Source organism: Scleropages formosus, chromosome 21 (genome assembly GCF_900964775.1).
Source record: "Scleropages formosus chromosome 21, fSclFor1.1, whole genome shotgun sequence".
Classification (NCBI taxonomy): domain Eukaryota; kingdom Metazoa; phylum Chordata; class Actinopteri; order Osteoglossiformes; family Osteoglossidae; genus Scleropages; species Scleropages formosus.
In genome coordinates this window covers 1,418,939-1,444,905 of record NC_041826.1, presented here as the reverse complement: position 1 = coordinate 1,444,905, position 25,967 = coordinate 1,418,939, and the positions used below count along the sequence as shown (strand labels likewise).

The window sequence follows — 25,967 nt, the reverse complement described above, 5'->3', positions numbered from 1 at the left end:
AGGGGCTGAGCTGTCAACTGATCACCACCTGGTGGTGAGTTGAATTCGATGGCGGGGGAAAAAGCTGGACAGACCTGGCAGGCCCAAACGCATAGTGAGGGTCTGTTGGGAACATTTGGCGGAGGCCCCTGTCAGAGAGGTCTTCAACTCCCACCTCCGACAGAGCTTCAACCAGGTCCCGAGGGAGACTGGGGACATTGAGTCCGAATGGACTATGTTCCACACCTCCATTGTCGGGGCGGCGGTTCGGAGCTGCGACCATAAAGTCTCCGGCGCCTGTTGCGGCAGCAATCCCCGAACACGGTGGTGGACACCGAAGGTAAGGGATGCCGTCAAGCTGAAGAAGGAGTTCTATCGGGCCTGGCTGGCTCATGGGACTCCTGAAGCAGCTGACGGGTACTGGCGGGCCAGACGGAGCGCGGCTCTGGCAGTCGCCGCGGCAAAAACTCGGACCTGGGAGGAGTTCGGTGAGGCCATGGAGGAGGACTTTCGGTCGGCCTCAAAGAGATTCTGGCAAATCGTCCGGCGACTCGGAGGGGGGAAGCAGTGTTCCGCCAACACTGTTTACAGTGGAAGTGGTGCGCTGCTGACCTCAACTGAGGATGTCCTCGGGCGGTGGAAGGATTACTTTGAGGTTCTCCTCAATCCCTCCGACACGCCTTCCGTAGAGGAAGCTGAGGCCGGGGACTTGGAGGGGGACTTGTCCATTACCCTTGCTGAAGTTGCTAAGGTAGTCAAAAAAACTCCTCCGTGGCAAGGCTCCGGGGGTGGATGAGATCCGCCCCGAGTTTCTCAAGTCTCTGGATGTTGTGGGGCTGTCTTGGCTGACACGCCTCTGCAGCATTGCGTGGAGCTCAGGAACGGTGCCTCTGGACTGGCAGACCGGGGTGGTGGTCCCTCTTTTTAAGAAGGGGGACCGGAGATTGTGTTCCAACTACAGGGGGATCACACTCCTTAGCCTCCCTGGGAAAGTCTATGCCGGGGTACTGGAGAGGAGAATCCGACCGATAGTCGAACCTCGAATCCAGGAGGAGCAATGCGGTTTTCGCCCTGGCTGTGGAACACTGGACCAGCTCTATACCCTCACTAGGGTGTTGGAGGGTTCATGGGAATTTGCCCAACCAGTCCATATGTGTTTTGTGGACCTGGAGAAGGCATTTGACCGTGTCCCTCGTGGCATCCTGTGGGGGGTACTTCAGGATTATGGGGTTCAAGGCTCGTTGTTATGGGCTGTTCGTTCCCTGTATGACCGGAGCAGGAGCTTGGTTCGCATTGCCGGCAGTAAGTCAGACCTGTTCCCGGTGCATGTTGGACTCCGCCAGGGCTGCCCTTTGTCACCGATTCTGTTCATTATCTTTATGGACAGAATTTCTAGGCGCAGCCAGGGAACGGAGGGTGTCTGTTTTGGTGGCCGCAGGATCTCGTCTCTGCTTTTTGGGGACGATGTGGTCCTGTTGGCTTCATCGACTCAAGACTTACAGCGTGCACTGGAGAGGTTTGCAGCCGAGTGCGAAGTGGCGGGGATGAGAATCAGCACCTCCAAATCCAAGACCATGGTCCTCAGTCGGAAAAAGGTGGATTGCCCCCTCCGGGTTAGGGGGGAGCTCCTCCCTCAAGTGGAGGAGTTTAAGTATCTCGGGGTCTTGTTCACGAGTGAGGGAAAAATGGAGCGGCAGGTTGACAGATGGATCGGTGCGGCGTCCGCAGTAATGCAATCGTACTGGTCTGTTGTGGTGAAGAAGGAGCTGAGTCGTAAGGCGAAGCTCTCAATTTACCGGTCGATCTACGTTCCTACCCTCACCTATGGTCATGAACTCTGGATCATGACCGAAAGAATGAGATCGCGGATACAAGCGGCAGAAATGAGTTTCCTCCGCAGAGTGGCTGGGTGCACCCTTAGGGATAGGGTGAGGAGCTCAGTCACCCGGGAGGAGCTCGGAGTAGAGCCGCTGCTCCTCCGCATCGAGAGGAGCCAGTTGAGGTGGCTCGGGCATCTGTTCCGGATGCCTCCTGGACGCCTCCCTGGGGAGGTATTCTGGGCATGTCCCACTGGGAGGAGGCCTCGGGGCACACCCAGGACACGTTGGAGAGACTACGTCTCCCAGCTGGCCTGGGAACGCCTTGGGGTTCCCCCAGAGGAGCTGGAGGAGGTGTGCGGGGAGAGGGAAGTCTGGGGGGGTTCTGCTCGGACTACTGCCCCCGCAACCCAGTCCCGGATAAGCGGAGGAAGATGGATGGATGGATGGCCTCAGTGCCTTTTTTGGAACCCAGATGTTACTGATGCTCAGGATTTTTCTGTTGAACTGTTCAACAGAGGGACTGTTTCTATAGCCAGGCATAAATCAAACTAATCAACAGCATATGCTCTTGTCAGTACTTAGCAGATCCAGTCAGACATCTGGTTTTCACAGTACTTACAATGACTTTGCATTACTTTAGTAGTTCAGGAGAGTTTTCACGGTGATGTTTTGATTATTTCTATTGACAACCATTACCCCCTTCACCCTGCCCCAGCTGTTTGTTACCATGACAACGTGATGCTGCCACAGCTCTGATTAACTGAGGCCCAGGCTGTCTTTCACACATTGCTTTTAGCATTGTTCAGTGATTTCTGTCTGTAAAGGACTCACTATAAGCTGCACCTAAAAACAGCAGCAAGAGCTGAACTGTAGCCCCTGTACCTTTATCCAGAGCAGCATCTCTAAATATGCCTCCCTAGTTATGGTTTGAAAGCTGCTGTTGTGTGGCTCACAGATACAGAGGTTCACCAGTCCAAACTTACCCTAGTCCATGTCTTCTGTTATTCTACTTCACATTCATATGTTACCCTACCTCAAAGAAATTTATAAAAACTCAATCCCTCACTATCATGAACCACTTGTTGATGTCAGGGTTATGATGGTGTACTGTTCTGTGAGATATTTTTAGATTTGTTTTGGGTTTCTGCCACCTAGTGGTCATTTAGGAGAGTAACGTTATTCTTTAAGTTATTTCGTACTGTTACATTATTGGATGGATGGGCCATGTGACACAGGCATAGCTATGGTTTAAGAATTGGGAAGTGTTTTCAGTCGATGTGTGCCATGCGGTCGGCTTGCGGCTCCAGCGCCTTCCCTCCTTGTTTGTGCCTTGGAAAGCATCGCTTGTAAGTTGCATTTACGTTTTTAGTAAATTATAGTAGCGTGAATGTAATATTTACGTTACGTTAATAGTGTAGACATTATTTGTGTATTTATGGGTATTTGTATGTAACGATATGTAAATAACGTTTAGTAATTAGTGCTGCTTTGTATTGTTTTAGTTTTACAAAAAAGACTGTACTTTCATGAGAAGGAAGACAACAGTAAAGGCATTCAACTTTACTCCAGCCTCTGACTTTCTCTGGAAGCTTGTTAGCTATCTGTCGATTTGCGTTAGACACGCACTGAGGACAGAATAGTAAAAAAGCGACTTCACAGCGGGCACTACAGTAACGGGAAAGCAAGGGAAACGCAGCTCATGATGTCGCACACCCCAGTAGCCGAACTGGAACGATTGTCCATTGCCGATGAGGGCATTTCACGACGGGACAATGTGTGTGAAACAAAATCACAACGTTGTACTTCATCTGAATCTTCCTCAGCCAGCTTAGCTGCAGTCAGAGCTCGCGCCAAAGTTGAAGCTGCACGCGCTCGTGCAGCTTTCATTCAGCGCGAGGCCGAGTTGAAAGTCCGAGAAGCACGCATAGCTGCCGAGCTGTCAGCACTGGCGCAGGAAGAAGAAGTCGTAGTAGCTGTAGCAGAAGCTGAAATCTTTGAGGCAGCAGCAGAGATGGAGGGTCGAGAGGACGGCGGGAGTTACCATGCAATGGCTTGTGTTGCCATGCAGCGTACCTGCGACTATGTCAAACAACATTCCCAGCTATCTGATAGTGATACAGAACCCCCAATGCTTCAGCCATTTTCACCATCTCCTTTGCCCAACACCAAACCCGAAGCTAGATCAGGTGCACAGAAGCAGACTCCCGATCACAGCGGAGCTCCTCACACATTACCTAAACATGCAGCAAGGCAGCCTGAGAGGTCAACACCAGTGGCTTGTCAACACATCACGAGGGACAACGACAACCACAGGGTACCTGAAGGACCAACGCCTGCAGTTCATCACCATCCCAATCGTCAGTACCCTTCTGCTCATTTGCAGCCTCCCTCTTTCAACAGAACCTCATTCCAGCTGCAGGACGACAGGACTGGTATGAGTGACATCGCAACTTACCTGGTACGCCGAGAGCTTGTGAATTCTGGTCTCATCAAGTTCAACGATCGACCAGAAAATTATTGGGCATGGAGGTCTTCATTCTGCAATGCCATTGGAGGGCTAAACTTAACTGCTAGTGAGGAGCTCAACCTCTTAACAAAATGGTTAGGCTCACAGTCTTCAGAGCACGTAATGCGAGTCCGTTCCGTGCATGTTGCCAGCCCTTCTACAGGATTGAAGATGGCCTGGGAATGCCTAGAGGAGTGCTATGGGTCCCCCGAAGTAATCGAAAGAGCTCTTTTTGACAGGATAGAGAGTTTTCCTAAAGTCAGTCACAAGGATCCCTTAAAGCTCAGGGAATTAGGAGACCTGCTTAGGGAGCTAGAGTCTGCTAAGTCTGAAGGCTATTTGCCTGGGCTCTCCTACCTAGACACCGCCAAGGGCGTCAACCCCATAGTGGAAAAGTTGCCACCTGGTCTTCGAGAGAGGTGGTTAGTTCAAGGCTCATTATACAAAGAAGAGTACAGTGTTTCATTTCCTCCATTTTCATTCTTCACGAACTTTGTATGTAGTGAAGCACGCAGAAGGAATGACCCTAGCTTTACTCTCTCAACAGTCTCTACCACTCCGCCAGACAGTTCCTACAGGTTTTCATCAGGATCACCAAAACACGAACGAGGAGAGAGGAGATCGGGATATTTCAAGACTCAGGTTTCTGCTCACAAGACTGAAGTCGCATCACATCAACAGGCTTCTCAGCAAGATGACTCAAGTGGGAAGCTGAGTGACGTCGACAGACAATGTCCTATTCACAAGAAACCTCATCCTCTAAAAAAGTGCAGAGGTTTTCGGAGCAAACCACTTGAAGAGCGCAAGACCTTTCTTAAGGAGCACAATATCTGTTTCAGATGCTGTTCTTCTACTACTCACCTGGCAAAACACTGTAAGGCAGCTTTAAAGTGTAAAGAATGTGATAGTGACGCTCACATTTCTGCGCTTCACCCTGGACCGCCTCCGTGGAATGTAGCAGACCCCTCCTCAGAGCATGGCGGGGAGGGTGAACAAGAGCCTTCTCAGTCCGTGGTCACCTCGACATGCACAGAGGTCTGTGATGAGGCTAAAGGACCTAGATCTTGCTCTAAAATCTGTTTGGTGAAGATCTATCCCATTGGACACCAAGGAAAGGCCATTAAAGTCTATGTTATTCTGGACGACCAGAGTAATAGATCATTGGCAAAATCTGAATTCTTTAACCTCTTCCACATCGGTGGGTCACACTCGCCATATACTCTCCGCACATGCTCAGGAATCACCGAGACATTTGGGAGGAGAGCCACAGGATTCATGGCGGAATCATTGGATGGTAAGACAAGTGTCATGCTCCCCACACTCATTGAGTGCAATCACATGCCAAATGATCGGTCAGAGATTCCGACTCCAGAAGTCGCACAGCACCACAGTCATCTTAAGCCCATTGCTCACAGAATACCACAGCTAGATCCAGAAGCTCAGATACTGTTGCTTCTAGGGCGTGACATCCTGCAGGTTCACAAAGTCAGAGAGCAACGCAATGGTCCAAACAATGCACCCTATGCTGAGAGATTAGACTTTGGTTGGGTAGTTATAGGCAATGTTTGCCTGGGCTCAGCACACAAGCCAGGTCCTGTAACTTCTTTCCGGACCAACATTCTGGAAAACGGACGTCCATCTTTTTTTACTCCATGTCCTAATCACCTCCAGGTCAAGGAGAGGTTTGACGTCGAGGCCCAGCATTGCAACCCTTTGCATGGACTTGCACACGACACTGCAATGCTTGAGGACTGCAACCTTGGCAGTATGATCTTTCGGAGAACCAAGGACGATAACAAAGTTGGTCTCTCCATTGAAGATAGACTCTTTCTACAGGTCATGGCCAAAGAGATGTTTATGGACGATACCAATAGCTGGGTGGCACCACTTCCTTTTCGATCCCCTCGGCAGCGGCTCCCAAACAATCGGGACCAAGCTCTTACTCGCCTCAAATCTTTTTGTCGTATCTTAGAGAAAAAACCTGAGATGAAAGCTCACTTTGTGAACTTCATGCACAAGATCTTCGATCACGATCAAGCAGAGCTAGCTCCACCACTGCTTGAGGGAGAGGAACGATGGTACTTACCCATCTTTGGCGTGTACCATCCTCGCAAGCCAAGTCAGATCAGAGTTGTCTTCGACTCCAGTGCACAGCATTGTGGCGTCTGTCTGAATGACGTGCTACTTACTGGGCCAGATCTCAAGAACAGCCTACTGGGAGTCTTGCTGCGCTTCCGAAAAGAGGCAGTGGCTGTGATAGGGGACATCAAGCAGATGTTTCACAGTTTTATCGTCAGGGAAGATCACAGAGACTTTCTTCGGTTTTTGTGGTTCAAGGACAACGACCTCAACAAAGAGATTGTCGAGTACCGAATGAAAGTTCATGTATTCGGCAACAGCCCATCTCCAGCCGTAGCCATCTATGGTCTTCGTCGAGCAGCTCAGCACGGAGCAAATGAGTACGGTATGGATGTCAAAAATTTTGTGGAACATAACTTCTACGTCGACGATGGTCTCAAGTCACTCTCAACAGCGGCCGATGCTATTGACCTCCTGAAAAGAGCACAGGACATGCTTGCTATCTCCAATTTGCGGCTTCATAAGATAGCATCAAACCACCCTGATGTCCTGAAGGCCTTCCATCCAGAAGACCATGCAAGGGACCTGCAGAATGTAGACTTTGATGACAACTCATCTCTCATCCAACGCAGCTTAGGGTTAAGCTGGGATCTCAAACAGGATGTTTTCACCTTCAGAGTGGTGCCAGCAGAGAAACCTTTCACCCGTAGGGGTGTCTTAGCCACAGTTAACAGCCTGTTTGACCCTCTCGGATTTGTCGCACCAGTCGTCATCCGAGGGAAGTTCCTGCTGCGAGAGCTCACCAACAGTGAAGCTCTTGACTGGGATAGCCCTCTGCCAGAGGACAAGGAAGCAGAATGGAGAATATGGACAGACTCCTTACAAGATCTGACTAAGTTCAAGATACCAAGACGCTACACCAATGCAACGTTTGCCACTGCTCAAAGAAAAGAGCTGCATGTTTTCTCAGATGCCTCTCTGAAGGCCATTGCCGCTGTAGCTTACCTCAAGGTGATTGGCGGTGACGGAAAGTGCCACGTGGGATTCGTTTTGGGGAAAACGAAACTTGCACCTCTGTCTGTGCACACCATCCCACGACTGGAGCTTGGAGCTGCTGTGTTGGCAGTGGAAATGGCAGAGCTGATTCAGAGTGAGTTGGACATTAGCCTCGATACCTTGCAGTTCTACACAGACAGCAAGGTTGTTTTGGGATACATATATAACAGGACCAGACGGTTCTACGTGTACGTTTACAACAGAGTACAGCGCATCCTGAGGTTCACCAAGCCCGATCAGTGGCGCTACGTCTGTAGCACTCAGAATCCAGCAGACCAGGCAACTCGATCTGTGTCCACAGCTGAGATAGCTACCTCAACATGGCTCACAGGACCCCCATTCCTTTCTCTTCCTGCAGGAGTATCCACCTTAAAGGAGGAGTCGTATGAACTAGTTAACCCAGATTCTGAGATTGAGGTTTGTTCTCATGTCACAACTGTTTCTCCACCTGATCTAGGATCCCATCGCTTTGAGCAGTTTTCTTCCTGGCAGTCTCTGGTAAGAGCTATAGCTTTCTTGTCACATATCATTCAGTCCAAAAGAAATGCGGGAGAAGCTAAGCATGAGACATGCAATGGTTGGCATCAGTGTAAAAGACCTCCCACAGCCAAAGAGCTGGCAAAGGCAGAAACTCTGATCATCAGGTGTGTGCAAAGAGAGACGTATAATAACGAGTTCACCTGCCTGGTTGAGGGAAAGCACATCCCAAAAGACAGCCCACTGAGGAAGTTGAACCCTTGTGTGGATGAAGAAGGTCTTCTAAGACTTGGGGGTAGGCTCAGTCAATCAGCATTTGACAGAAGAGAGAAATTCCCTCTCATCATTCCTGGCCACAGTCACATTGCCAGACTGCTTGCGAGGCATTACCATGAGAAGGTTAAGCACCAAGGTCGTGTCGTCACAGAAGGGTCTGTGCGCGCAGCAGGATTTTGGATTATCGGAGCCAGGAAGTGCATCAACAATATCGTACATAAATGTATCATGTGTAACAAGCTGGGGGGGGCGCAGTGGCGCAGTGGGTTGGACCGGGTTGGACCGGGTCCTGCTCGCTGGTGGGTCTGGGGTTCGAGTCCCGCTTGGGGTGCCTTGCGACGGACCGGCATCCCGTCCTGGGTGTGTCCCCTCCCCCTCCGGCCTTACGCCCTGTGTTGCCGGGTAGGCTCCGGTTCCCTGTGACCCCGTATGGGACAAGTGGGTCTGAAAATGTGTGTGTGTGTGTGTGTGTGTGTGTGTGTGTGTGTGTGTGTGTGTGTGTAACAAGCTTCGTGGAAGAATGACTGCACAGAAGATGGCAGAATTACCGCCTGATCGCCTGAGCACAGCGCCACAATTCACCTATGTGGGTATTGACGTGTTTGGCCCATGGACTGTTACCACAAGGCGAACTCGTGGAGGACAGGCCAATAGCAAGCGCTGGGCAGTACTCTTTACCTGTATGAGCATCCGTGCGGTTCACATAGAGCTCATTGAGGTGATGGATACTTCAAGTTTCATCAATGCCTTGCGATGATTCTTTGCCTTGCGGGGACCTGCTAAACAAATCCGTTCTGACTGTGGAACTAACTTTATAGGTGCCTGCAAGGAGTTGCAGTTACTTCTTACCGATCCTGATCAGCCCAACATCAAGAGGTACTTGGGAGAAGAAGGTTGTTCCTGGGTCTTTAACCCCCCTCATTCCTCCCACATGGGAGGAGTCTGGGAGCGGATGATCGGTATCACTAGACGCATACTTGACTCTATGCTCAAGCAGACAAGTCTTTCTCGCCTCACGCATGAGGCATTATCTACTTTGATGGCAGAAGTCACTGCAATCATTAATGCTAGGCCCCTCTCACCTATCTCTTCAGATCCAGAGTCGCCTTTTCTTTTGACTCCTGCTTCTCTCCTAAAACAAAAGTTGTGTACGTACCCTCCACCTCCAGGGCACTTTGACGCCAAAGATCTCCACCGTCAACAGTGGAGGCAGGTGCAACATTTAGCTAACACCTTTTGGAGCAGATGGAGGCGCGAGTACCTTCCGACTCTGCAAAGCCGGGCCAAGTGGCAGGATGCACGGCCTAATCTTAAAGACTGTGACTTGGTCCTGCTTAAGGATAGCCAGGCGAAGCGGAATGAGTGGCCCATGGCCTTGGTGACAAGAACCTTCCCCGACCAGGATGGGAAGGTCAGAAAGGTGGAACTCAAGGTCGCAAGATCTGGGTCAGCTAAGACCTTTCTGAGGCCTGTCTCTGAAACAGTCCTACTCAGGAGTGCTGAAGCAGCAGACTAATCTTTATTCCCCTTGTTCTAGATAGTGGTATTTATTTAATACCAGGTGGGGAGTGTACTGTTCTGTGAGATATTTTTAGATTTGTTTTGGGTTTCTGCCACCTAGTGGTCATTTAGGAGAGTAACGTTATTCTTTACGTTATTTCGTACTGTTACATTATTGGATGGATGGGCCATGTGACACAGGCATAGATATGGTTTAAGAATTGGGAAGCGTTTTCAGTCGATGTGTGCCATGTGGTCGGCTTGCGGCTCCAGCGCCTTCCCTCCTTGTTTGTGCCTTGGAAAGCATCGCTTGTAAGTTGCATTTACGTTTTTAGTAAATTATAGTAGCGTGAATGTAATATTTACGTTACGTTAATAGTGTAGACATTATTTGTGTATTTATGGGTATTTGTATGTAACGATATGTAAATAACGTTTAGTAATTAGTGTTGCTTTGTATTGTTTTAGTTTTACAAAAAAGACTGTACTTTCATGAGAAGGAAGACAACAGTAAAGGCATTCAACTTTACTCCAGCCTCTGACTTTCTCTGGAAGCTTGTTAGCTATCTGTCGATTTGCGTTAGACACGCACTGAGGACAGAATAGATGGTCCAGAGCCTGTCATGGCAGCAAACGGTGCTAGGTGAAGCAGAGCTCATTTTGGATGACATCTCATCGTAGTGTAAAAGTTATAAACAAATGAAAGTTAATTGAAAAAGAGATTTGCTTTGAGGGGGTGTGGTGGCACAGTGGGTTTGGCTGGGTCCTGCTCTCTGGTGGGTCTAGGTTTCTAGTCCTGCTTGGGGTGCCTTGCTACGGACTGGTGTCCCGTCCTGGGTGTGTCCTCTCCCCCTCCAGCCTTATGCCCTGTGTTGCCGGGTTAGGCTCCCGTTTGCTGCGACCCTGCTTGGGACAAGCGGTTTCAGGGTGTGTGTGTGTGTTTTGCTTTGGAGAAAAATATGATTGGTTTTATTGGAATATTTCTGCTAGCTTTGTTTTTCAGCATTTATTACCCATGCTGAGATATTTTAGAAACTCTGACAGTCACACTTTATTTTACCAGGAATTTTTGTTCATTTTAAGTGTCCATATATTTTTAGTGAAATGAATGAGAATCAAGTCAAATCGGATGAAAACTAATTAAACACAGTACAGTGACTAGCAATCAGTACAATAAATCTGTTCTGCCATTTGAATCTGGGCTGGTGTCACCACTGACTACCACACTCCCACTCTGCTATGGATAGGATGCCATTATCTTGGATGGTTAATGTAATGTTTGTCTAGGTTCACTTAACACTCTTGTTCTCACTTGAAGAATTTTCTTTCTGAGATACAGAGGGATGGATGTGTGAGAAAACGGTTCTCACTTGTGATGGACTGTTCTATGGGCCCTTGGGATCACTTGAATCACAATCTTGTCAGAGACTGTAATTTACAGTATGTCAAACCTGGTGGTACAGTGGTGAGAGTCACAAGGCAAGGTAGGAATGTGTCACAGATGTTCGGCTTCATCATCTCAAAGTAGCAAAGTCTGTAGAGTCGCGCCCTGCTTAAACGCGTGAGACGTGCAATCCATTTTTCTCAGGAGTTCCCTATTAAAAAAATAATTACAAATATGCAGATTATTCCCTATGAGCTAAACTGATTTATGTGACTTTCAGTTTATGTTTGGAGAAGTAACTCAGGCATACTGTAATTGCAATTAGTTTATTGGTAAAAGGGGGGCATGGTGGCGCAGCGGGTTTGGCCAGGTCCTGCTAACTGGCAGGTCTGGGGTTCAAGTCCTGCTTGGGGTTCATTTCGGTGGACTGGCGTCCCATCCTGGGTGTGTGTCCCCCCCCAGCCCTGCACCCTGTGTTGCTGGGTTAGGCTCTGGTTTGCTGCAACCCTACTCACGAGAAACGGTTTCATACTGTGTGTTAGTTAGTTCAAGTTTATTGTCATAGGTACAAGTACTACGTACAAGTATCATAAAATTCTTCCTGAATGCTTCTCCACAGACTATGGACAAAGACAGAGACAATAGAAATACTGCACAAACAAAACAATGACAATGACAGTGAGTACTGCAACAGCAGTAGCAATAAATAATGGTAACAGTAACAACAATAATACCTGTTGACAGCCAGAGAACTCAGAACGAGAGAATGAGAATGCTTAAAGTGACAGTGTAATTTACCAATGTGCATGGGAGGAGCAGTCCAACTCTAGTTAGTAAAGGTGGCACATTTGTGATTGTTGTATACTCTTACAGCATTGGGGTATAAGCTGTTCCTGTACCTAGCAGTGCGGGTTCGAATTGACCTGAGCCGCTTTGCAGGTGGCAGAGAAGAGAAAAGTGCCCGTGCGGGGTGACTATGATCTTTCATGATGCGCATCGCCTTTCTGAGGCAGCATGTGGTGTAGGTGTCCTGGACTGCTGGTAGCTGTGTGCCAATGATTTCCTGAGCTGTTTTGACCACCCTCTGTAGTGCTTTCTTGTCCTGTATGGAGCAGCTGCCACACCAGGATGTAATACAACCTCTGAGGATGGACTCCACAGCACACCTGTAGAAAGTGGTGAGGACTGTAATGGACATCCTGGCTTTCTTCAGATGCCTGAGGAAGTGGAGGTGTTGATGGGCCTTTCTGATGGTTGATGGTATGTGCTCAGTCCATGTGAGTTTGGCAGTGAGGGTGATCCCTAGGAATCTGAAGCTGTTGACCCTCTCTACATCGTCCCTTCCTATGTAGATGGGTGACTGAACCATATCCTGTTTCCTGAAGTCAATCACCAGCTCCTTAGTTTTACTGATATTGAGAGACAGGTTGTTGTCCTGGCACCACTCTGCCAGGAGCCTCACCTCCTCTCTGTAGGCCGTCTCATCGTTGGTGATCAGACCCACAATGGTGGTATCGTCAGCAAACTTTATGATGATGTTGGAGCTGTGCCTGGCCACACAGTCATGTGTGAACAAGGAATATAGCACCGGGCTCAGGATGCTTCCCTGTGGAGTGCCAGTGTTGAGGGTCAGTGGGGAGGAGGAATTATTGCCAATCTGCACACGCTGGGGTCTGTTGGTGAGGAAATCCAGGATCCAATTGCACAATGCGGCACTCAGTCCCAGCCCTAGCAGTTTGTGGATCAGCTTGGTTGGGATGACAGTGTTAAATGCTGAGCTATAGTCCACAAATAATAGCCTTGCATAGCAGTTTTTATTATCCAGGTGAGACAGAATGGTGTGAAGTGTGTGTGATATTGTGTCTTTAGTGGCTCTGTTGTGGTGGTAGGCAAACTGCAGTGGGTCCAAAGTGTCTGGTATGGTGTCCTTAATGTGTTCCAGCACCAGCCTCTCAAAGCATTTAATTGCAATGGGGGTCAGTGCCACTGGACGATAGTCATTAAGGCAGCTCACTTTGTTTTTCTTAGGAACGGGGATAATGGTGGTGTTTTTGAAACAGGTGGGTACAGTTGAGCTTTTTAAGGAGGTGTTAAATATGTCTGTGAACACAGCAGGCAGTTGTTCACTGCATGTTTTTAAAACTAGCCCTGAAATTCCGTTCAGACCAGCAGCTTTGCGGATGTTGACATGGCTAAAGGTTTTTCTCACTTGTGCTACAGAGACGGTGAGACTGGTGTTATCATACAGCGCAGTGGGGATCCGCACCTGGGGGTCTTTGTTCTCTAACTTGAAGCGGCCATAAAACGCATTCAGTTTGTCAGGGAGAAACGGAGCGGCACCTGTCAATGTCCATGTCTGTGGTTTATAATCTGTTAATGTTTGGATTCCCTGCCACAGCCTACGTGCATCTTGAGTGCAGTTAAACTCTGATTGCACCTTCCTGCTGTATTCCCGTTTCGCGCTGGCGATGGCTTTGCAAAGCTCGTACTTGCTCTTCTTGTCTCCGGACTGAAGCGTGCAAGTTCGCGCGCAGATCTTATTTCGGATTTCGGTGGTTATCCACAGTTTTTGACTGGGGAATGAGCGGACTGTTTTATGTGGTATGCAGACATTTACACAGTACCCGATGAAGTCTGTAACCACTGTGGCATACTTGTCCAGACTGGAGGATGAATTTCTGAACATATCCCAGTCCACGGAGTCAAAGCAGTCCTAGAGCCTTTCCTCTGCTCCTGGTGTCCGGCACTGCACAGTACGCATCACGGGCTCCTCTCGCTTCAGTTTCTGTTTGTAGACCGGGAGCAGCAGGATTGAGGCGTGATCTGGCTGCCCGACGTGTGGACGCAGCAGTGAGCGGTATGCACCTTTGTGTGAAGTGTAGCAGTGGTCAAGGGTGTTTGAGCCTCTGATGGGGCAGGAGATGTGCTGATGGTACTTTAGGTACACATTCCTGAAGTCGGCTTGGTTAAAGTCCCCAGAGATAATGAATAGTCCATCTGGGTGCTTGTTCTCGTACTTAGCGCTCTGAATAAACTGTATCACGTCGTCGCTGTGTGTGTTCCCTTGGGGTGGGATGTAAACTGCAGCCATGAGAACAGCAGAGAACTCCCTGGGCAGGTAGAACGGTCGGTATTTGATCAGAAGTTATTAAAGGTCCGAGTGCAGTTCTGTGCAATCACTTCCACATTCGTACACCAAGTGTCGTTAATAAGAAAGCATACACCCCCTTCTCTCTTTTTCCCCGATGAACCAGTCCAATCTGCGCGGTAGATTGAGAAGCCCTCGGGCTGGACCGCGTGGTCCGGCGTGCTGGCAGTGAGCCACGTCTCCGTAAAGCTTAAAACACAGCAGTTCCGTAGGTCTCTTTGGAATTTGTCGTCCTCTGAGATTGTCCAATTTGTTGTCCAGAGACTGAATGTTGGACAGGTAAATGCTGGGCATCGGAGGTCATAGCCCGTGGCGTTTCACTCTCACCTGTACGCCGGCCCCGCGGCCCCGTTTCTGAGCTTGCGTCTTCTGAGTGCTCCCAGGTGGGTCACGGTCATGATGCTGTTCGCAGCAGAGCGAAGGTAGCGAATTCACCTCTCTAATGCTAAGAATTGCATCTAATTGCACTGTTTCACGTATTTGCAGAAGTGTTTGGTGGTCATAAGTAATGAGAGAGTAAACTGGCTGGAGGGATAGTGACACAAACAAAATAATATACACTAAACTAACAAATCTGCGAGGATAAGCAATCAACACGTCGCCTCGTGCCGGCGCCATGTTTCTCATGGCAAGACGACCCCATAAATTAACATTAGTTACCATAACACAACATAATAATGGAGTTTTCCTTTGTTAATTACAGTTGTCTAGCTGTGCTCATTCACCTCTCCTGTACTACACACTTAACAAGTGTGAACAAAGATACAGACATAGGCCACTTATTATTTCTGTTGTAATGCAACTTTTAATGTCAAAAAACAGGCAGTAAGGGACAAACGAAATCAATGAAAACAATGATAATGAATTCACACTCAGGGACCAAGTTGCCATGGTGTCTCAGAGCACCTGTTCAACATGGGTTCAACACCCTCACAGTTTATGTGGGGTTTGCTTGTTCTCCCCACGTTTGCGTGGGTTTCCTCCTACAGACGAAATATGTGTTTCAGGCAAACTGGTGACTCTGTGTAGAGTGTTTGTGTCTGCATGTATTAATATATTCAGTTCACACACACACACACACACACACACACACACACACACACAGAGTGTGAAACCACTTGTCCCGAGTGGGGTTGTGGTGAACCGGAGCCTAACCCGACAACACAGGGTGCAGGGCTGGGGTGGGAGAGATGACCCACCCAGGGCAGGGCGTCAGTCCATCACAAGGCACCCCAAGCAGGAATCAAACCCCAGAACCCCCAGAGGGCAGGACCTGGCCAAGGCTGCCTTGCCACCACGCCCCCATATTCAATTCAATTTATTTTCATAGAGCGCTCTTCTCACACAGTGACACAGAGCACTTCAACACAAGCATAGAACAAAGAAAAGAAAGGAAGCATTTACATATACAGTATGTGTCACTTTGCTGTGCTGTATAGATTGGTGAATGACTGTAGGCGTTTAGTGCGGTGTATCTAACACTCTAAATCACCATGGACAAAAGTATTGGGTAAATACTATTTTGTGATCATTATGTGGGACTTGGGGGTGCGGTGGCGCAGTGGGTTGGACCACAGTCCTGCTCTCCGGTGGGTCTGGGGTTCGAGTCCTGCTTGGGGTGCCTTGCGACGGACTGGCGTCCCGTCCTGGGTGTGTCCCCTCCCCCTCCGGCCTTATGCCTTGTGTTGCCGGGTAGGCTCCGGTTCCCTGCGACCCTGTATGGGATGAGCGGTTCTGAAAGTGTGTGTGTGTGTGTGTGTGTGTGTGTGTGTGTGTGTGTGTGGGACTTTGGTCAAAAATGTCTTCTAAACATTTAAGTCAGTATAAATCAGTTACATGTATACATGTCAGTATAAATATCTGATGTTGCTCAGCTTTGAGGAGGTCCAAGGAACACCCCGTGAGCCAAAACAGGGGTATTAAATGAAGTTTAATGCAGTTTCTCATAACTCAGATGGGCATATCTCATGGGATGATTGTAGTTACAAACTAGGTGATGTGAACAACTGCAGTGGTTGGATTGACATGAACTCAGATACCAAGGTAACTGAATATACAGGTAAAGTGAAATAGTGACTCTGCCCAACTAGTCGTCCAGGCCATGGTGACATCCCGTCTGGACTGCTACAACTCTCTTTTGTGTGGCCTTCCCACTACTGCCATCAAACGTCTATAGCTGATACAGAATGCTGCTGCACGAGTTGTGTTTCACTTGCTAAAGCGCTCCCATGTATTTCCTCTACTCATTTCTCTGCACTGGCTTCCTATCGCTGCCTGGATCAAATTTAAGACCCTGGTTATTGCCTACAAATGCATCAATAGAACTGCTCCTAGCTATTTACAAGACTTGATCAACCGCTACACCCCAACCAGACTGCTTTGCTCGTCTACTTCTGCTTGCTTGGTGATCCTGCGCACACCAAGTAAAGCGCAGAGATTCTTGGTTCTGGCTCCGTTGTGGTGTAAATTGTATAAACAAAACTCTGTCTACATTCAAGAAGGGTCTTTAAACTCACCTTTTCCGGACTCACTTCACCCATGATCTCTCAAGCTCATGTATGGTGTAAATGTTCATGCACAGTAACTTTATGATCATGCTCAGATAAGCCTTTACACAGCTGCTATTCCTGTATTGCATATAAATGTTTGTGTACCTTATTAAAAAAAAATTGTAGGAAGGTGATCAGGATTTGTCTGTTCTGAGTTGAGACTCGTGCGATGAACATTTATTCATTTAACTTTAACACAAAAGAGCAACAGACATTTCACAACATTAGTAGTAAAACAAAAGTGGAAAAAGTCTGAAGAGAAAAAAATAAATACAGGTAGTCCATTTATGATGGCATTCCATTCTGATGACTTTGTCATAAGTCTCAAATCAGCTAATACTGAATAATATTCCATTCCATTCCATTCCATCTTCCTCCGCTATCCGGGGCCGGGTCGCGGGGGCAGCAGTCCAAGCAGAGTCCTCCAGACTTCCCTCTCCCCGCACACCTCCTCCAGGTCCCCAGGCGCAGAGAGATGACCCTCTAAGTCACCGGGGTAGACTCCAACACATGGTGACTGAACTGGGGGGCTATTAATAAGCCCACACCTGCCCGTCGCCTCTCACCCTGGCCAACGCCAGAATAGTGGAGAGTCCACCCTTGGTCGAGAAGAGTGGTTCCAGAACCCAAGCTGTGAGTGGAAGTGAGCCCAACTATATCTAGACGGTATCTCTCAACCTCCTGCACTAGCTCAGGCTCCTTCCCCGCCAGTGAAGTGACATTCCAAGTCCCAAAAGCCGGAGTTGGCGCCCGAGGTTTGGGTCGGCCGGGCACTCGGCCCCGACCACTGCCCAAATCACAACGCACTGGTCCCTTACGGTCTCTCCGGCAGGTGGTGAGCCCACCGAAGAGCGGCTCCACGTCTTGGCTTCGGGCTGAGCCCGGCCAGACCCCGTGGGCATAGACTTGGCCACCAGGCGCTTGCATGTGAGCCCCCCCCCCCCAGGGCCTGGCTCCAGGGTGGGGCCCCATACCGGGCGGGGTAAACGAAAGCCTTGGTTTAATTGTCTTCATAGGGGGCTTTTGAACCGCACTTTGTCTCGTCTGTCATCCAGGACCTGTTTGCCTTGGGAGACCCTACCAGGGGCATATAGCCCCAGGCAATATAGCTCCTGGACTCATTCAGGCACTCAAACCCCTCCACCACGGTAAGGTGGCGGTTCAAGGAGGGGTACTGAATAATATGTATTGTATAAATTAAATGTTTTTGTAAATAAAACAATCTGTGATAGACACAATGATGAGTCACTAAAAAATATGGGACCTTGTGGCAGTGTGACATTGAGACTCAAAGTAATATAATATGGTTGAGGGGACAACTGCTGTTGGTTCAGGTTGTTGTAAATTTTGTAAGTCAAGGCCTTCCTGTACTATAAAAATACAACTGTTTGAGCTAGACCATCCAGCACAATCTTAATGTCCAGTCTGATATGATATGTGTCACAGACTGAGCTGTGACAGGCAAGCTTGGTAGCAAGGAATCAGTAAGATCCCAGCAAAATACCATTAATGAAGTGCTGAACCTTGTTGCTGTTGTTGCCTGTTCACATACATTTCACTTTGTACTGCTACATTGCTTGTCCTGGTCCAGTATTCCATTTAACACTCTGTTTGAACTAGATTGGGTGCCGGGAAAGGCCTACCGGTATCTGTCTGTTTGTCATTAACTAATAACATTTCTTTTATCAAAGTATGACAAGTACATGTAATTGGTTGTGAAAAGTAAATGCATTTTATTGTTTTTAAAAATCATTTCTGTAAACTTTTCTCTTACCATTCGGCTACCTGGCATTCTGTGGTGTTTGGTACCTTGTATTGTAAACCAGATGGAGTGAACCATTTGGGGTATTTCTAGGTGGGAGTCCTTGGGCACAACCAACTAGACAGGGGTGTTTTGCTGTGTAATGTGATAAATGTCTTTTATAAGTTGTAACGTAGGGATATTTATAGTAGAAAATGTTTTGTATTGTTTGTATGTTTTAGTATTTATGTTGGATGTAATTTTTGGGGAAATGCACTTTGGAATAGTTGAGGCTGTTATGGTGTAGCCAGAAGGGCGGAGTTACTGCTATGAGTTTGTATTAGGTCACTAGTGGGGAGGTGGCCAATTGATGCAAACTCATACAGACAGACTCTCATGCAGTAACTAGGAGAGCTATGCATTGCTGTTGATGCAAGGGGTTAAGCCCATGGCTCATAGGCCTCATGTTTTTTGAAACTTAATGTTTGTTTTGTATTTGGCTGGGGTTAATGTGTTTTGAAGAACACTTTTTAGTAAAGAAAAATAAACCTTTTTTGGTCCAACTACTTCAATTCTCCACTGCTGCCTCCATCCGTCGTTCATACCTTCAGAATATGGATTATTATTTGCACCCCAGAGGTTGCTTAGGGACACTGTTTGAGTAGAAAAATGTATTATTTAAAGCCTTCCCCTCTAAAAAACTCTTGGAATATGTTATTGCTAGATTAGGAAGGGTCTGTGATAATCTTGTCTGTGCTGTCCTGGAATTACTGAGGAATGTACGCAATTATAGTTCTGCACTACCAACACCAGAGGCCATATTTTATAGTGGGGCTCTGGTGTTGGACTGCATTATGTTGAAGTTTAGCATAGTTTTTCTGCAAATAGGAGTAAGCTCTATTTCATAAACTACCTGAACCACATTTATATGATTGGAACACCTATCCAAAACAAGTCACTAGTACAGTTTCAGAGCCCTTTCTAGATTTGTCCCTCTGAGAGCCCGAGTGCTGTGGTCACGGTACACCCAGTGTACAGTCAGCCAATACTAAACAATGAGATAAGACTAAAGAGTTAGAAAACAGGATTTTCACAGATGGAGCAGGTATAAGCAGAACATGTATTCTAATTGGTTTTGGACTCATACTTAGGATTCTAGCATTCGAGCTCCTGCTTCTAGATTTGTGGTGAAAATTGGCTAGCTGGCTACACCAGAGAAGATGGGCTGTCAGCCCTTAATTGGGTGTTCTTTCCTCTGAAGCTGGTTTGCGTACATGGATTCTCACTTTATCAAGGGTGTAAGACCTGCACTATAATGATGTCTCTTGAAATCATGTATGAGTTCAGCTATTGCTACTTGCCCAGACCTCAGTGCAGTCCAAGAAGGTGTGCTTTTCTTATACTAAATTGGTTCTCTTGCAGTGAAAAACTAAACTAGAATTCTGCTGGGAAACACCCTACAATAAATACAAACGGGCAATAATTTTCACTTTGGATTTATTAGGGAGAAGACACAAAATATTACTGGACACACTCAATGTTGAGTTAAGCAGAGTAGACATGATTCCATGTAACTTCTTCAGACTTAGTGATACTGTATCTTTATATGACTTCATATAAAATAAAGATTGCTAGATTTTTGCCTTACAAGGCACACACACATTGTCTGAAACATCTTATCTCAGCTGGGGTTGCAGCAAACAGGAGACTCACCCAACAATACAGGGCATCAGGCCAGAGGGGGAGGGGACACACACAGGACACCAGTCCGTCGCAAGGCACCCCAAGTGGGGCTTGAACCCCAGACCTACCAGAAAGCTGGCACATGCCAAACCTGCTGTGCCACCACACCCACTGCCTTATGAAGCAGTTTTTGCAATTACTGTAATCACTCATAACTTTCTCAGTTGCTCATTCCTCATTCCATAACTCAGTCACACTCACCACTAGCACCTCCCAGAGGTGAGCCCAGCACACCTGAACAAAATTTAAATGTAGTATAAAAAGGAGGGATCCACAATGGGGATGATGTGGAATCTTGTAAGAGCTTAGACGCTGATAAACAAATCCTTCTCAGACCCAAGTACTGGCCCAGTTTTGTTCATGATCATGGCCTTGTCTTAAAGTATCCCTCCCCGGCTCTGACACAGTTCTATATACGACCATGGTTTATCAGATCAGTGCTTCCTCTCTTGATCCTGCCTGTCCCGTGATCACGAAGATCCTTTTACCGGTTTTGATCCAACACGTGCCTGATCACAATCCTGTCTTCGCCCGCTACGGCATCACTAGTTCCAGCCTCATTTCTGCCCCTGCTGTGCTCCTGTGAAAATAAAAACTCAGCGACTGGCTCCATCCACTCTCTGCCTCAGTAAGTTAGGATAATTACAGCCCTGTGATTACTGGGTAACACTAATGGTATAGAATAAAGTGAATGGAAACGTTCTTGTGGCATGACAAACATTATAAAAATTATGAATGTCTTGGAATTCCAACAGGAAAGTAATGGGATATTCTTCACCATTACAAGAAAATTGCAAAGTATGAACTAATAGTAATACTAAACAAAATTCTGAAAGATATTTGCAAAATAATACTTTTTCCATTAGGTCAGCTTGAAAAACTGCTGACAGTGTCATCATGAGCTTGTTTGTTGGGTAAACATGGTCATATGGATAGAGTCAGTGTGTTTCTCCCAATGAAAAGGGCTTCATTTACAAAATAAAACAAAATGAGGAAGTGCCCTGTTCATGGTAGAACACAAAAGGCAAACAAATCACGCATGGAAAAACAGCAACAGAAACATCTTTCCTCCATCAGAACACCCTTCAGTGTCCAACTGTAGAGTTATCATACCGCCTCGAAAGGCTCTCAGATTAGCTGCTTTCATGTCCTTGCTGCTGCTGATAATCTTCAGTTTGCCTTGGCAAAAGCTATTCATCATGGTCCTTCCTGCCACTGCCATCAAATTCCATCAGCTCATACATCCCTGTCGTCAGCTTAGGTCCACCCACTTCTAAACAGCAACAAAACAAACAGCTGGTTCAAGGTTGTAGGTGTCTTCACCCTGGACCAGAGATCCAGCATCGTCTATGGGTAACACACTGTCTAGGCAAAATCTGTTGCTCTGGTGACATTAGGCAATTGTGGCCCACTGTAGGGACCCAAGCGACAGCAGTTCTGGAACCAGTGACACCTGAACATCTTCCAGCAGCTGCTCCCTCTGTGAAAAACAGGACATCTCAGGTGACTGGTTCTCCTGTGAAGGTTGACTGGATCTTGGGTACACCTGTGAGGCACTTGCCTGGACTGCAGGAACTTTGGACGGACTCTCTGGTTGTTTGGGGAGCTGCATCCATTCAGCCCTTTTACAGAGCTACAGACAAAACCTGTCTTCATGCTTTTGTTGCTATCTGAAAGGCCTTGAAAGTCCTCATTAAGGCCAGTTCACATTGCTGCCTGTCTAGAACACACATCTGGTTTGTTTTTGTTGCATTCTGAGCTCTGTTTCTGGTGGACATTGTAGGACTAATATTCATCCAATTAAATGCTGTACATGGCTGCTCCCTTTCAAACAAGAACACAGGTTTTAAAGTTTTGGGAGAGGAGGACCAGATAGGTAATAGATTGTAGTACTTGAAGAACAGATGACAACAAACTTGAGTCTTCTACAATGTCACTGGGATGGGGCTCAGAACATGACTACTCTCCTTGACAATGACCTTCCACTCCACCCTATTTTACACAATTAGAATGTGGTTCACAAAGAAAACAGAAATATGCTCGGATGACTGTACCAAATTCTATGTGCCATTAGTAGCAAGTAAACTGAGTATTAAAATGAATTCTCTAAAAAAATTGAAATACTGATTGTCTCTTTCATTTCCAGCGGTTTCCATCATGAGACACAGTGCCTCAGCCTTTGGATTTGCTGTAAGTGCTGCTGCATTTCATATTTAATTAATCACTGCTTTAACAATGTAGGAGGCGTAGTGACGCAGCGGGTTTGGCCTGTGCCTGCTCTGTGGTGGGTCTGGGGTTTGAGTCCTGTTTGGGGTGCCTTACGATGGACTGGGTCCATCCTGTCCTGGGTGTGTCCCGTCCCCATCTGGCCTTGCACCCTGTGGTGCTGGGTTAGGCTCCGGCTCGCTGTGACCCCACTTGGGGTGAGCGGTTTCAGACAGTGCGTGTCCCCTTTAACAACCAAGTTTGTTTCCCTATTGGCAACAATGACAGTTATTTATGTTGTTGCCATGGTAACACAGAGGGCAAGTTCCCTTTATTGCTGTGTTACATGAATGGCAGTGTAAACTGGTTATTGTATTGCAGTAATACAGTTAAAGTTCATACATGAAGCACTAATGTACATCTTTTTGTATTCCAGTTTGATGCTACGCTGGATGTGCTGTCCTCTATCATTGTACTGTGGCGCTACAGCAATGCAGCAGCTGTGCACTCCGCACATAGAGAATACATGTGAGTGCACACGCTCTACCTACACTGTAATGCAGGGATACATGTGAATACACATTCCGCTTGCTTACACTGTGATGTGGGGGGTACATGTCGATAAAGACTATGCCTACCTGTGCTGAGAGAAGAATGTGCTATATGTGAATAAATATTCTGACTGCTGTAAGTGTGAATTCACATGGCAATTATGATGTAGATACACACTATGATGTAGATTCACACTAGAGATACAACACAGCAGTTTTTAAACTGTTTGATACTGAGACATGAGCGGACAGGTTCAGTTCAATTCAATTTATTTTTATAGAGCGCTCATCTCACGCAGTGACACAGCGCTTTAGCACAGGCATAAAGCAAGGAAAACAGATACAAACAAAGGAGACAGTCGACTAATGGCTACCATAATGAATAACTTATTATAGAGCTATAAGTATACCTACTGGCCACCGGTGAAAGGAACAAAAACTCCCAACTGAAGGTTGAGGGAGAAAAAACCTCTGGGGGTCCATGGGCCAGTGGTTGCCCACCCCTCCTGGGCATTCTAGAAAGTAACAATTTGTAAGCCAGTGTGTAACAAGTAATAATGATAATGTTGGTAAATGGCACTTGGATCCCCAGCTCGGCATGGAACGTCTCGATCGTCATGGCAGATGGACATCATCCTCTGTCAGCACGGGATTCGTCTGTCAGCACAGGATTCGTCTGTCACCACTGGCCGGCCTCCTCAGTTCTTATGTAGTGAGGTAGTGCTCAACGAGAAGATAAAACAGAGTTAGTAATTTGTTACTTAAGTAAATTTAATTTGCATTTTTATAAAGGTGATAAAAAACATCCAAGGTAGGTGGAATTACATTACGAGGTGGAATGCCTGAGTGAACATGTAAGTCTTTAGTCGGGATTTGAAAACAGAAACAGACGGGGCATTTCTGACAGTAACTGGTAGACTATTCCACAGTTTAGGTGCTCTATAACTAAAGGCGCGACCTCCTACTGAAGTCTTATTGATCACAGGTACTTTAAGGTAACCTGCATCTAATGAACGGAGGTATCGTCCTGGGATATAAAAATTAATATCTCACAAAGGTAAGCTAGAGCAATGCCATGTACTGCTTTATAGGTCAAAAGTAGGATTTTATAATCAACTCTATAAGCGACCGGGAGCCAATGCAACGATTTAAGTACAGGTGTTATATGGTTGTACTTCCTAGTTCTAGTGACAATTCTCGCAGCAGCATTTTGCACCAACTGTAGCCTGGATACAGTCTGGTCTGGACAACCCGACAATAAAGCATTACAGTAATCCAGCCTGCTGGAAACAAAAGCATGAACCAGTTTCTTAGAATCCCGTCTACAAAGGAATCGCCACATTTTAGCTATGCTTCTTAACTGAAGAAAGCACGACTTAGTCAAAGCATTTATTTGTGATACAAATGACAGCTTTCCATCCAGCAGGACACCCAAATCCTTGACACAATCCGTATGCATGAAGATAAGACACCCAAATCCTTGACACAATCCCTATGCTTGAAGGTAATACCATTTGTTGTAAAGATTATCATGATTATGTCGAGACTTTTAGCATCACCACCCACCACAAGTACCTCTGTTTACTGGCATTTAGAGATAAAAAATTATTACTCATCCATAATTTTATACTGGTAAAACAATTAGCTAACGACACCACATGTGATGGATCACCAGGCTTAAACGATACATAAAGGTTGACAGAAGAACATAAGATAATTGATTTCTTTTTTGTTTGTACATTTTGTAGCCTTCTAGTAAAAGCGATGATAAATATCACTGCACTGTGTCAACATTTTAATCTTTGCAAATTAATATTGATAAATACAGTAACATGAATACCAGTCCCAAAAGAACTACACACACACACACACACACACACACACACACACACACACACATTTTCAGAACCGCTTGTCCCATACAGGGTCACAGGGAACCAGAGCCTACCCGGCAACACAGGGCGTAAGGCCGGAGGGGGAGGGGACACACCCAGGACGGGACGCCAGTCCGTCGCAAGGCACCCCAAGGGGGACTCAAACCCCAGACCCACCGGAGAGCAGGACCGCGGTCCAACCCACTGCGCCACCACACCCCCCCATTCCCAAAAGAACTAGTGATATATAAATATAGATTGCTAACCAGTTTTTCATTTTGTTTTCTTAAGGAAGATTTGGGGTGGTTGGTAGCAGCCCATTCTTTATGACTAGGAATAAATGTGTTATTTGAAGAACATTGAGAAATACTTCCTTGAAGCAGTAAGTTGGAATGCATGCCTTGCTGTGATGAAACCAGTTGGCTGGGGATACACCAAATAACCACCTAGCTGGCTACATAGTAAAGGACAGTAATAGGTCTACTATTTATTTTTAATTATGATAACATACCTTTAATTGGTGAAATGGCAGCAGCTTGCACATTTCACATTCATTTCAACTGGATTTATTTTTACACTGTTTGTGACGCATGGTAGGGATTTTCTGTCAGTCATGGTATCATAAAAACTGTGTGAAGTAAGAGCAACGAAATTTACACGATGGAAAGGCTGTTGTATATCTGGGGTTTTGTTGCCATGGACAGAAAACCCTTTATTACCAGTGTAGTGCAAGCTGGGGCGAGTTGATGTCTGGCGAATGTTGATGTCTTGGACTCCAGGAGGAACTTCACCAATGACCAAATCGGTTCCTCTTTGCTATTATGAAGCAAGATTGCATAGATTTTGAAAGAAAACTCTGGAGTCTCCTCACTGTCTGAAGAGTATATAGTGCGCTTAATGTATGAGGGAAAAGATAACATGAGGAGAGCAGAGCAGCTGTGTATCTGCATATCTGCAACCCTCTCCAGGCAAAACAAGACAAAACTGCAGAGTCACAACCACCTGCAGAGAAGCAACAGGTGGTGTAGTGGTTAGAGCTGGCACCTTTAGACCCAAAGAACTCATTGAATCCCTTCACC

At 46.8% G+C, this 25,967-nt stretch overlaps 1 protein-coding gene across 2 annotated transcripts in view; it reads left to right on the top strand.

Moving 5' to 3' along the window:
• Positions 1–25,967, top strand: part of LOC108941966 (transmembrane protein 163-like) — a 91,812-nt gene that overhangs the window by 35,049 nt on the left and 30,796 nt on the right. For both annotated transcript variants that reach the window (XM_018764930.2, XM_018764929.2), the window contains exons 3-4: positions 22,405–22,448; positions 22,900–22,991. In XM_018764930.2, coding sequence (XP_018620446.1) covers positions 22,405–22,448; positions 22,900–22,991 — 136 coding nt within the window. The remainder of the gene's footprint in view (positions 1–22,404; positions 22,449–22,899; positions 22,992–25,967) is intronic.